The sequence below is a fragment of the Misgurnus anguillicaudatus genome, chromosome 25 (assembly GCF_027580225.2).
Source record: "Misgurnus anguillicaudatus chromosome 25, ASM2758022v2, whole genome shotgun sequence".
Taxonomy (NCBI): domain Eukaryota; kingdom Metazoa; phylum Chordata; class Actinopteri; order Cypriniformes; family Cobitidae; genus Misgurnus; species Misgurnus anguillicaudatus.
In genome coordinates, this window is record NC_073361.2 from 20,602,807 (window position 1) to 20,614,986 (window position 12,180).

Consider the following 12,180-nt stretch of genomic DNA (forward strand, 5'->3'; position numbering starts at 1 on the left):
ATTACACAAACATATATGATGTAAACAAAAACTTTAATTCTGCTATAGATTAATTGCGATTAATCATTATGCATCCCTAATTCAAAATGTATACATGTATTTATATGTGTGTGTGTGTGTGTGTGTGTGTGTGTGTGTGTGTGTGTGTGTGTGTGTGTGTATTTATATATACACATAATAATTACACACAATACACACACAAATGTATTATGCGAACGCAAACTTTTATTTTTTATGCGATTAATTGCCAATATGTACTTTTGAGGTCTAATATGAACTCCTTAGGTGCCAAGGTGTACGTTTCGAAAAGGTACTGTCCCAGTAAAAGCTATGGACCATTTTTGAGCATTTTTTTGAAAGTGTGGACAGAAAGATTTTACATTGGACATCCTAAAATTATACTTTAAGTGTAAAGCCAGCATACTATTAAAATTTAAGGCAGTGCAGGGGGCTTTCCCATATTCTTGCTGCTTATTGGCCCACCCTGAAGTTTCTATGATTTTCGGCTCCCCAGAAATGTGTCGAGTCCCACCTTTAATGTAACTCAACTTTTCTGACAGCTTTATTGTCCACCAGGCGAAATTCAACCAAGTCTTTTCTTTCCGAAAGGAACAGCATGCTTTGCCTCAAAAAGCCGCATGTTTTGATGTATGTAGCTCAAATGGAGCGGGACAAGATGTACACCCAAACTGAATACTTGGGGTTATGGGTATACATATCTTTAACCGCAAATACAAGCGTGAGTAACAGCTAACTGTCTTAGCAACCACCAAAATCTTGCAGTTTCTGCATTTTACGAAAAATAGCCATCTAAAACCAAAGAGACATTAAGAAGTTTACTGTGTAAACACTGGCAGCTAGCAAACAGTTTAAAAGCACTACTGTAGCGAGGAAATGATGCGTGACCTCTTAGTGGCAGGCAGAGTGACGGTTCAGTAAATGAGTTGCTGTGATTGGCCGACGACTTACCGTGTAGACAATGTTCCCCACGAACAGGTAGTCGACGCTGTTGCCATTGTCAAAGGGAGTGTCTAAAGAAACAAAAGGGTTGATGAAAGATACTCGACCACTTACACATTGACCCTTGAGTGGGGAGTAAGTGCGTGTGTGTGTGTGTACGTGTTTGTGATAGTTACCGTGCTCCAAAACTTTGAGTGGAAACCAAAAGAGAATAATGGAGTGAATGAGAGCATTTATACAGTGACCCCAAAAGACCTGGAAAAAGAGGGAATGAACGAGAGAAAGGAGTGGAAGGGAGGTACAGAAAGAGGAGAGAGAGATTCAGTTAAGACAGTTTAATGCCAAGATACACATAGCCCACACAAACAGTTTCTCTGCAATTGCACAGCCTAGTTCAGTGTCCCCCAGATCACCCCTAAAACACACACAAACACACACATAAAAACACTGATCCTCTTCTATAAATGAATGACTTTCTTATTCTGGCCTTATGAATCTCATTATTATCTCTGTGGTCACTCATTTAACATTGGACATTAAGTGGTGACCGAACAGGAATCTATATAAAATTTATCATATACAACAAAACCAAAATCCCTTGAAACACTGAACTTAATATTTAAACTGCACAGGCCCCAAAATACTAAATTATTGACATTAAAAAATTATAAAATATGGTGGCAATATAAAACTTTTTTGGAAAGATGAATAAAAAATGAATAAAAATAAGTTATTGGGAAAGTACATCATTTTTTTAATTTAAAACTGTCAACAGTAAACTTAAAAATAATAATTTATCATTTGAGCTGTCAGGAATTCACATAAAGATAAGTGCATCAACCAACCAACAATTTATATACTTGCAGCATTGTTTACTTGTTGTAGCAAATGCCAACAATACATTGTATGGGTCAACATTATCAATTTTTATGCCAAAAATCATTAGGATATTAAGTAAGATCACTTTTCATGAAGATATTTTGTACATTTCCTACCGAAAATATATCAAAAATGTATTTATCATCTTATAAAAATACATTATTATATTTGTATTATTGTGGTTAAAGGGACGCACGATCATTTTACAGCTCTCCTAGAGTTAAACATTTGATTTTTACCGTCTTGAAATCCATTCAGCCGATCCGCGAGTCCGGCGGTACCACGTCCAGCATAGCTTAGCATAATCCATTGATATTACGCAGCGCCCGAAAATATTCCCCTTGGTAACTTTCAATAGCAGGGGACCATTTTCAGGCACTGCAAATATCAGTGCGCCTGCTGCAGTCATTTTACGCAGCAAAGTTCTTGATTATTACGCCAGAAAGAGAGTATAGTTCCTAGCCATATCGGCCTAGAAAATAGCAACTTTTAATTTTCCGTCGGTCTTAGTTCACAATGTCAAGTTTTAAATATGAAAAATATTGAAACTCTTTGCTTATTTTTAAGTGGGATGCTAATGGTCTAATCAGATTCAATGGATTATGCTAAGCCATGCCAAAAGTGTTAGCGCCAGACCCAGAGATCGAATGAATGGAATTCAAACCAGCAAAAATCAAATAGCATATTTTTTAAAAAAGTGGAGTGTCCCTTTAAGTACTTAATTTGGGGTACTTTAAAGTTTTCTCAATATATAGATTTTTTATGCGCCCTCAGATTCCAACATTTTTAAATAGTATTTCGGACAAATATTGTCCTATCCTAACAAAGCTTATTTCATCAGCATTCAGATGATGTTTAAATCTCACTTAAAAAAATTAACTCTTATGACCGGTTGTGGTCCAGGGTCACAAATTATGTAGTTGTAAACAAATACTTAAAGGAACAGTATGTAAGAAATTTATATAAATTAATCATAAAATGGCCCCCATATGTCACTAGACATTAAGAAATCATTTTCATTTCATATACTTATATCACTCAAAACAGTGGTATGGCCAGAATATTGTCATTAAAAAAGTGGAGTTGCAGCCCTCAACTGATGTTTATGTTGTCATTTTGTGTATTGGCCACCAGTTGTGTGATTGCAGTACCAGTTTTAGCCACAAGTTTTGTGATTGCAATACCAGTTTTGGCCACAATCCTACATACTGTTCCTTTAAAACAGGCTGTGTATCGCATATTCTTGCACCTTGCATGTTTTTGTTTGTGCTTTTTGTATAGCCTATAAATGATCATGCACAGTTAATGTATGTAAATGCACAAGAGCACACCTTTGTGTTAAAACCCTCTGCGTTCTGTGTGATACGGTAGAGCTGAGGAAATCGCAGCATGTTCTGTTGACTACACGGCCGATCGAATATCCCCAGTGTGAACGGCGGCAGTGCAGTAAAGATCTGAAATACACAAACAAATACAATCACTGTAAACCAGTGGTTCTCAAACTGGGGGGCCGCGAGATGGTGCCAGGGGGGCCCCGGTTTGATGACGTTTTATAAAATACATAAATTTATCATGAATTATGTGTAATTAAACCAAAAAATAAGCCTGCTAACCAACAACACTATTTTGTATAACTTAATATGTTTTGTTTTATTAAAATGTTACATTTTAGAACTAGTTTTTGTCATAACTTTTCTTTGGGGAGGCCGCGAAGGAATGCACTGTACACAAGAGGGGCCGCACGCTGAAAAAGTTTGAGAACCACTGCTGTAAACAACGTTGATCTATCTACAGTATCTGCCTGGCCTAGAATAAATTCTTCTACTGTGCTTGTCACAATGCATTCTGGGATTGCCAGATACTCAGTGAAGCATATGTAATGCTGCTGCATTGAAATTTGGCTAAAATGAGGTAGCGTCCTACATTTCAGAAAAGCCTTAGGGGCAAGTTTAGTCTTGAACCAAAACTGATAAATAGAAGGATTTATAAAAGTAAGAGAGATGGAGAGAAACACTCACCACATTGTACAATCCAATGCACCACCGTTCAAACAGGATCTGTCCGGAGAAGCCGTTCACGAACGCAAACCAAAGCTGAGGACAAGACAGACACGATATATTACAGAAGAGAAAATCAAACCAATTCATGACAAAGACAGAAGAAAATAACATACAAAGATGAAAAACTAAGAAATGTTTGTTTTGGTTGGGTACTTTTGGACAACATCAAAAACCAAGGCAGAGGTCAAACACACACAAACCTAGTACGTACCCTAATACACATAAATATATACATAAATACAGCCTGTGAACTCTGACCTTTAAATCTCCTGTTTGCTGGAAACCTAACTAAACCTCCAAAACACGGACAGATGTGCTCATACGACAATCACATTCCAAAAATATAGAGACGTCTAAACATTTCAATGTCAAAATAAGCAGCCACAACAACACGCACACACAAAAAAACAGTGTGTGAAGATATGTTTGGTGGGGGAATCGGTCTACACCTGCTGCCATTTTTGGGGGTGGGGATGGCACAGCTGACAAATGCTCCACTGGACAGATCGGTGACCCTGTCAGTAAAGCTCACACTCTACCCACAACACACACACCTCTAGGGTGACAGTGTATCTGGTATGCAGTTTTGAGCTGGATGGACCCATCCACTAGAGATAGGGGTCAGCAGCTCTTTGTCTGCATTTTCATGTGTGTGTGTGTCTGTGTGATGGAAAGCAGGCACTAGAGGGGGCATCTCATTTATCACTGTCAAACACTTCCACAAACAGCTGCAAGCAGTCTACTTAATGTACGCAAGTGTGCCTGTGTGAAAGAAACACAAGCAGAAAAGTGAACAAAGAATGTGTGTGTGCGCGCGCATGTGGGTATGGATCTGTCCTCTGTATAAAAAGTTACCTGAACTTGTGTTCAACATGCTTCAAAAACATTGTTGTTTAAAAAATAGTTTGCCTCCAAATGAAAATTTTGTCTTCATTTGCTCACTATCATGTTACTCCAAACCTGTATTACGTTTTTGTGTATGACCTAGGTGGTTTTATCCATACTTTACGCACACCTTTAATAGATTTTGAGTATGAAGGGAATGTTGACAGTTGTATATAACTTCTGTTTTTTATGTAGTGGGATCCAAAAGTTTTATAATTTTGAATAATTTAAGACAAAATAAATAATAGGATGTAACATGAAGAAACTGCATTCCTAGATCATTAATCAAATTAAGCACATTTATGAACATATTAAAAGAAAAGTTCAGCCAAATATGAAAATTTCCTCATATTTATTCACCCTCATGCCATCCAAGATGTATATGATTTAATTTCTTCAGTTGAACACAAACAAGTTATAATAATATTAAAATATTATATTTATATTAAATAAAACATATATATTTGTTAGTGCTGGGCAAATATTAATCGCGATTAATCGCATACAAAACAAAAGCGACCCTTGGCATAATATATGAGTATGTGCTGTGTGTAACCATTATGTATAAATAAATACACACACATTCATGTATGTATTTAAGAAACATTTACATGTTTATATATATTTATTTATATTTTTATATATTCTATATTAAATATAAATTAAAAAAATGTATATATAAGTAAAACAATTCTGAAATGAATATATGAATGTGTGTGTGGTTAAATATACATAATAATTAGACACAGTACACGCACATATATTATGCCAAAAATCACTTTTATTTTGTATGCGATAAATCGCGATTAATCTTTGCCCAGCACTAATATTTGTATTAAAATGCCATCATGCTATCTTCTTATACAAGGATCCTTACATGCATATGTTGGGGGTAATTATTACGTAATAATATTACTTTTCTGAAGTAACGAGTAACGCACTAGTTTTTAAATATACACATTCATATTTGAGTTACTTTTTCAAAAAAGTAATGCAAGTTACTTTTTTAGCTGAATTAATTCGATAAAAAAAACCATGTACTGAATTAAACTAAATGTAGTCACATTGTGCACTCTATGCGTACACGGCTGTGTGGGAACAGTTTGAGTCAAAAACTAAGATGGCAGGCCAGAACTCGACTTTTTTATGATGAAATATACAATTTCTGAATGCAGAACTTTTTAATCATAAAAAACACCTGCAAGGCCTGAGAGATCAAGCCTCAGCCAAGAAAAAGTAACGCAAAAGTATCTAAAAAGTAACGTAAGCATTACTTTCCATGAAAAGTAACTAAGTAACGCAATTAGTTACTTTATTTGGGAGTAACCTAATATTGTAATGCATTACTTTTATAAGTAACTTTCCCCAACACTGCATATGACAATTAGTCAGGGGACATAAGAATCAATAATTTTTAAATTCATCAAATATAAAGTCTAAAAAGTTTTTACATTTACTATGGTGTATCTATGTTGCTATGGATAAGCCCAAAATATGATCACAAATTTATTTCAAGAGTTATGATTTTTCATATTTGAGTTTAATATTCCTTCAACTTAGAAGATTTCCCTGATTTAAAGGGGACATATCATGAAAATTTGCCTTTCCCATGTTTCCGTGCTATAATTGGGTCATTAGTGCTTCTATGAACCTAGAAAATGTGAAAAAGATCAACCCAGTAACTTGCTGCCAGCATGCGACAATTAAGGTAATTCAGATCTTGCTCCCCTTGTGATGTCATTATAATATGTTCTTATTATAATACCGCCCCTTAACTCTTTTGCCGCCATCGTCAATTAAGAGAAAACGCTTCCCTGCCAATGACGAGAATTTCCGGCTTTCCGCAATACCACTATTATCCACAAGGTAGCGCACTTCCGCAACTTATACAACCCGGAAGTAGCGCCTCACGTGAAAGAGAAAGAACTCTGTGTATGTTTTAAAGATCGCTCTGCATCTGATCTCTACCAAAAGTCCTTCACAAAAATGGAATTATCTCAGCTCTTTGCTAAAAATTGTGTGTTTTTGAAGAAACCTAGCCATATTTGAAAGGTGATAAAAAGAACTAATGAAGGTAGGATGAAAGGTTTTTTGTTCGAAAGCAGAGGGTCTGTTCTTTCATTTGATATATTGTTTATATATTTAAAGAAGAACATTTTTTTTAAAAGCATTAAACTTGTGAAAATCATGAAAAATGCTGGCGCTGGCTGGCAACTTTTTTAAAATGCTGGCGGGGAAAGAGTTAATCTGCACTATCCAACCACGGCACTGTCATTTAGTGCAGAGAGAGAGAGAGAGAGAGAGAGAGGGAAAAAGAGAGAGAGAGAAAATAATTGACAGCACAATTGAGTTTCAATTTCAACAAACAACCATTATGGCGATCAGTGTTTGCTTCTTTTTAGCTTATTTGCATTTTAAAGGTCAAACCCAAAAACGGCACATTTTTGCTTGCACCTATAAAGTCGCAATTTTAACATGCTATAATAAATTATCTGTGGGTTTTTTGCTGAACCCCTTAACTTCAGCACAAAATGCTCCACAAACTGCAAAATAAATGCATTTTCGCTGGTGATTTTTCATAATGCATTTTTGTCATTGTTGCACTCTTAAAACGAATGTGTTAAATTAACACATCTTGTGTCTAGTTAAGGACAACACACCTAGTGTGTTGTCCTTAATTTAACACATCTCTGTGTTATTTTTAGAACAACACACTTTGTGTTGTTTTAACACATCTTGTGTTGTCCCTTTTATTTATATGAACTCTAAATCAGCACGAAATGACACATAATGTGTTAAAAACAACACATAATGTGTTAAATAGTTTAACACAAAGCAATGTGTTAAAATTAACACATCCAGGGTGTGTTAATTTTAACACATTGCTTTGTGTTAAACTATTTAACACATTATGTGTTAATTTTAACACATTATGTGTCATTTCGTGCTGATTTAGAGTTCACATAAATAAAAGGGACAACACAAGATGTGCCAAAACAACACAAAGTGCGCTGCCCCAAAAACAACACAGAGATGTGCCAAACCAAGGACAACACACCAGGTGTGCTGTCCTCAACCAGACACAAGATGTGTTAATTTAACACATTCGTTTTAAGAGTGTGGAATTTGACAGCGCCTGCTCCCATTCACTTCCACTGTATGGAAAATAACAACAAAAACATCCTGCCTAACATCTCTCTTTGCACTGCATGGAAGAAAGAAAGCCATACGGGTTTGGATACGGACTGAGGGTTGAGTAAATAATGACAGTATTTTCATTTTTGAGTGAACTTTCCTTTTAAAGTCTCACATACTTTGCGGCGGTTCATGCACATACCTCTATGATGTACAGAACCACGTTCTTATAGAAACAGTACAGGATACATTTGGTAACACGGTTGTAACTCCATGCCCCGTGAACCAATAACAACTTCTCCAGGTAGGAAAACTAAAAGAGAGAGAGAGAGAGAGAGAACATGGTCGAGAGACGAATTAGTTTGCCGCAAGAACACATGCGAGCCATTACTGCAGAAGCAGCTACCCGGATACAAGAACGCTGTGGGCAGAAGACTGCTGTGTGCTTTGTGTTGTGGTAGTCTAATGAAGTTTTTAAAGATGAGACTTTGAGATGTGTGTGAACCGCAAAATAATGAATTACATGAGTGTGTTTGTGTGTATCAAACCTGAGCTATAGAGTAGTCAGATGAGTTGGTGGCTTGCATGCCCTCGTTCCCACTGATGCCCACACCCACGTGTGCCGTCTGTATCATGCCAACATCATTGGCTCCATCTCCTATAGCCAGCGTGATGGCCTTCACATGCTTCTTCACCATGTCTACGATCTCAGATTTCTGCAGTGGAGACACCCTGAAATGAAAAAATTGTTATTTTATATATATAGGGGTGCGTGGGGCAAAAACTAACGCAGGGTTAGTTGTAACAGTGCGTTTACACCAACCGCGGTAGAGGCGGCAAAAACGCGCTATTCGCGCGTAGTTGGAGGCTTTAACATTATAGTTCACTTGCTTCATTCTTGCGTGAAAGCCACGCGTGAAATTCTAGTCATTCGAGAAATTCACGCAGAAATTAACGTCATGGGAGGGGCTTCTGTGACTCCGCTGAGACTCCGCTCGCTTCCTGCAATCACGTCACTACAACAGCAAGGTCCTGATTGGTTAACGCGGCGCAGAAATCCGCCGAAATTCAGATTTTTTATCTTTTTAATTTGTGCGGAACGCCTAATGCCTAATCCCGTCTTTGCATTGACTTAACATGTAAATCATCCGCGCTTGCCGCCTCTACCGCGGCTGGTGTAAACGCAGCACACGTTTTGGTTTTCCGGTAGTTTTTTCATGCTGCCAAGAGCAGAGGTGGAAAGTAACGAATTACATTTACTCACGTTACTGTAATTGAGTAGTTTTTTTGTGTACGTTTACTTTTTTGAGTAGTTTTTAAAATCTGTACTTTTACTTAAGTATGTTTTATTTAAAGTATTGTACTTCACTACATTTTAAATCATATCCGTTACTGAGTAAAAAAACTATTTAAAAAAAGCAAGGTGATAAAGACGCGCAATGGATGATTGATGGGCGGGGAATGCGCAAAAAGAACCATGGAGACGGAGGAGACAGCCGCGCGCTAATGCAGACCCGCCTCAGTTCAAATCTTATGAAAGAAACCCCTTGTCATATTTAAGTGACCACTTCCCACTGACGCGAAGCGAGTGTTTCATTCCTATGAAAGGTAGGATTCATGCTCTTAAGTACGAAATTGCAGACCGGGTTTTACCGCACATTTGCACGACGCGTGCAGCTTCGCGTCAAGTCAAACACAACTTCAGAACGTCCTCGAGAATGTGCAGGTCATTAGACATGAGAGAGAGAGAGAGAGAGAGAGAGAATAAAGGTCTGACATCAGGTACCCAGGTCATGGAAGCTAGAAGACAATAAACGTGTAAAAGTATGACATGGCATTCATCTCATTATATGCTCATTTAAACTAGATATATAGTTTAATAAAATAATGTATGTTACCAGCAATACATCAATTACAACCTTACTATAGTGATTGTATTTACAAGCTGCTGACCACCTTCAAAAGTGCATAACTCACATGTAAAATCATTAAACAATTCCATAATTGTTTCTTAGTTTAAAAAAGCTTTTTATTTTATTAACTTTTTGTTATTGCATTTTAATTGTAAAGATGTTCTACAATTAAAAACAACTAGTTTGAGATTTATATTCCCTTGTCATTTTTGAACTATACTAAAATCCTCTACCTTTCCCCGCTGTAAAAAAAAGTACCTTTTACTCTGAGTAAAGTTAAAATGATTTACTTTTTTCTTTTACTTGGGTAGATTTTTAGACCAGTAACTTTACTTTTACTTAAGTAAAATATTATTAAAGTAACTTTACTTTTACTTGAGTACAATATTTTAGTACTTTTTCCACCTCTGGCCAAGAGACGCTCTTCCGCAAATTATTGGAAATGTATCATGTTTTTCCAGAGAGTTATTGATGAACGAGGGTTTTGGTGGCATGCAAGTAAATTTTTTCATCGTATGTTTTTTTCGGTTTCTAAGTTTGGTGTGTAAGATACCAAATCCAATGCTATGTCATATAAATCAGTGTCTTGTTGACTAAAACATAGCATCGTTTTAAATTATGTCTGCAGCTCTTAGCAACTTTTTTGGTGGACTTGAAAATATTTTGACCCAGTGGGGTTCATTGTAACACTGTGTTACAACTAACCCCTCAGCACTTACGATATGAAAACCACTAACGTTAGCGTAATTCTTGCCGTTGTTTTAAATCGGCTACACACAAATGATTTCTGGCTGCCAACAAAATAAATGTGGCTGTCTTATCAAAAATCGTGTGTCAAATTTATTTTTGTTCATATCTTTAATATTGATTAAATAAGATCATCTCAAAGATTGAAATCATAATGAAATGAATGGCTAAAAATCAGACTTTGATGCTCATTATCTCAGAATTTGATTTTGAAACTGTAGTATGATTATTACAGACATATGAAAAATTTGTCATAATTGTGCTGCTTTTTCTCACATATTTAGACATTTGTATCCATTTATAATTGAACTACTGTTAGAAAAGGGCTGGATGAATGGATACAGTGTGGATACATGTCTAGACAGATATATAAACAATATCCACTTCAAGTATATAGACAAAATAGTATTGAAATATTTGCTTGCAAACTTAATTTTTAGCAAGTGATACAACGAACCCCCTTCCTGTTTCCAATTAACCCCACCTATGGGGGTAAGTTGTAACGTTTGCACTTCTGTCACGTTTGATGTAATTGTCCAAGAATGGTAAGTACTAGAAACAAACTTCAAATGTTCATTTGTAGCAGAGATGTGTGTGCTGCTTGTTTAAAAATATAATTAAATCAAACTCAAATATTTTTTGAATGATGAAGCCAAAACCAAAAAGCATTAGGTTGTCCCCCGCTCTCCCTTACTGTATATCAACCAAACTTATGACACTGCAATTTTTTAGATGAAGTTTTTTTTTTTTTGAGAATCAAGAAGTGCAAGATTGTTTTGATACCACTCCATTACAAGAGTAACACACTTACTGACATGTTGGTGGTTGATGAAACAGGTGTACCTGTATAAATCATTGGTCAAGACATGAGCATGAACGGGAGCTTATTTTTGCGCTTATACAAAGTTTATGCATTAAAAGCATTACAATTTTTTTAACGACAGACAACCATTGCAATCTCATTTTTCATAGCACAAGGGATTGTGGTAGCCCAAAAAGCACGCACAGATGCATAGCTTGAGAATACACAGGAAATAATACGTTATCCGACAAGTACATCTGACATACAACAGGATTCCAACATTTCCTGACAAATGGATTTCAATGGCTTTCACTAAATTTCCAGATATTTCCAGGTTGACCGTGAGAACGGCGGTACTATGAGTAATCGCACATTCTGAAAAGTACAGACAGTACACGAACTGGGATTTGGATGAAATATATTTTCACTAAACTGACGAAAAGAAACATCTTCTATTTAAATCACACGACTGCAATCACAAAAAAAAAACAATGAACTTTAGGGAAACCTCAATAACAGGTGGGATATAATTTTAGATTACCAAGAAAAACTATTAACAAATTTGCATTAATTCATTTGACAGACACCTTTATCCGAAGCTACATCATGTACCATTCGTCTTAGAAAGACAGTAACATTACACCTGCTGGACTGGTTTTAAAGTCAGCCAGGAGAGCACAATGTACTACGAAGATGTATGATCTTCTAAATGTTGCAGGCATGGTATAGTCATAAAAAAGTTGAAAATCTGCAGAGAAAAGACAAATCCTTCACAAACCACTTTCTCTTGTCATCATCA

General features: G+C 36.2%; 1 protein-coding gene across 11 annotated transcripts in view; it reads right to left on the bottom strand.

Moving 5' to 3' along the window:
- The window catches only part of atp8a2 (ATPase phospholipid transporting 8A2), an 89,027-nt gene that overhangs the window by 27,210 nt on the left and 49,637 nt on the right, over nucleotides 1–12,180 (bottom strand). For 10 of the 11 annotated variants that reach the window (XM_055181793.2, XM_055181789.2, XM_055181787.2 and 7 more), the window contains 6 exons: nucleotides 8,468–8,651; nucleotides 8,122–8,232; nucleotides 3,858–3,932; nucleotides 3,171–3,293; nucleotides 1,137–1,215; nucleotides 970–1,031 (listed from right to left, as the gene is read on the bottom strand). In XM_055181793.2, coding sequence (XP_055037768.2) covers nucleotides 970–1,031; nucleotides 1,137–1,215; nucleotides 3,171–3,293; nucleotides 3,858–3,932; nucleotides 8,122–8,232; nucleotides 8,468–8,651 — 634 coding nt within the window. Of the gene's footprint in view, nucleotides 1–969; nucleotides 1,032–1,136; nucleotides 1,216–1,246; nucleotides 1,376–3,170; nucleotides 3,294–3,857; nucleotides 3,933–8,121; nucleotides 8,233–8,467; nucleotides 8,652–12,180 lie in introns of those variants that run through there. The other variant, XM_073863854.1, reaches the window with a different exon arrangement.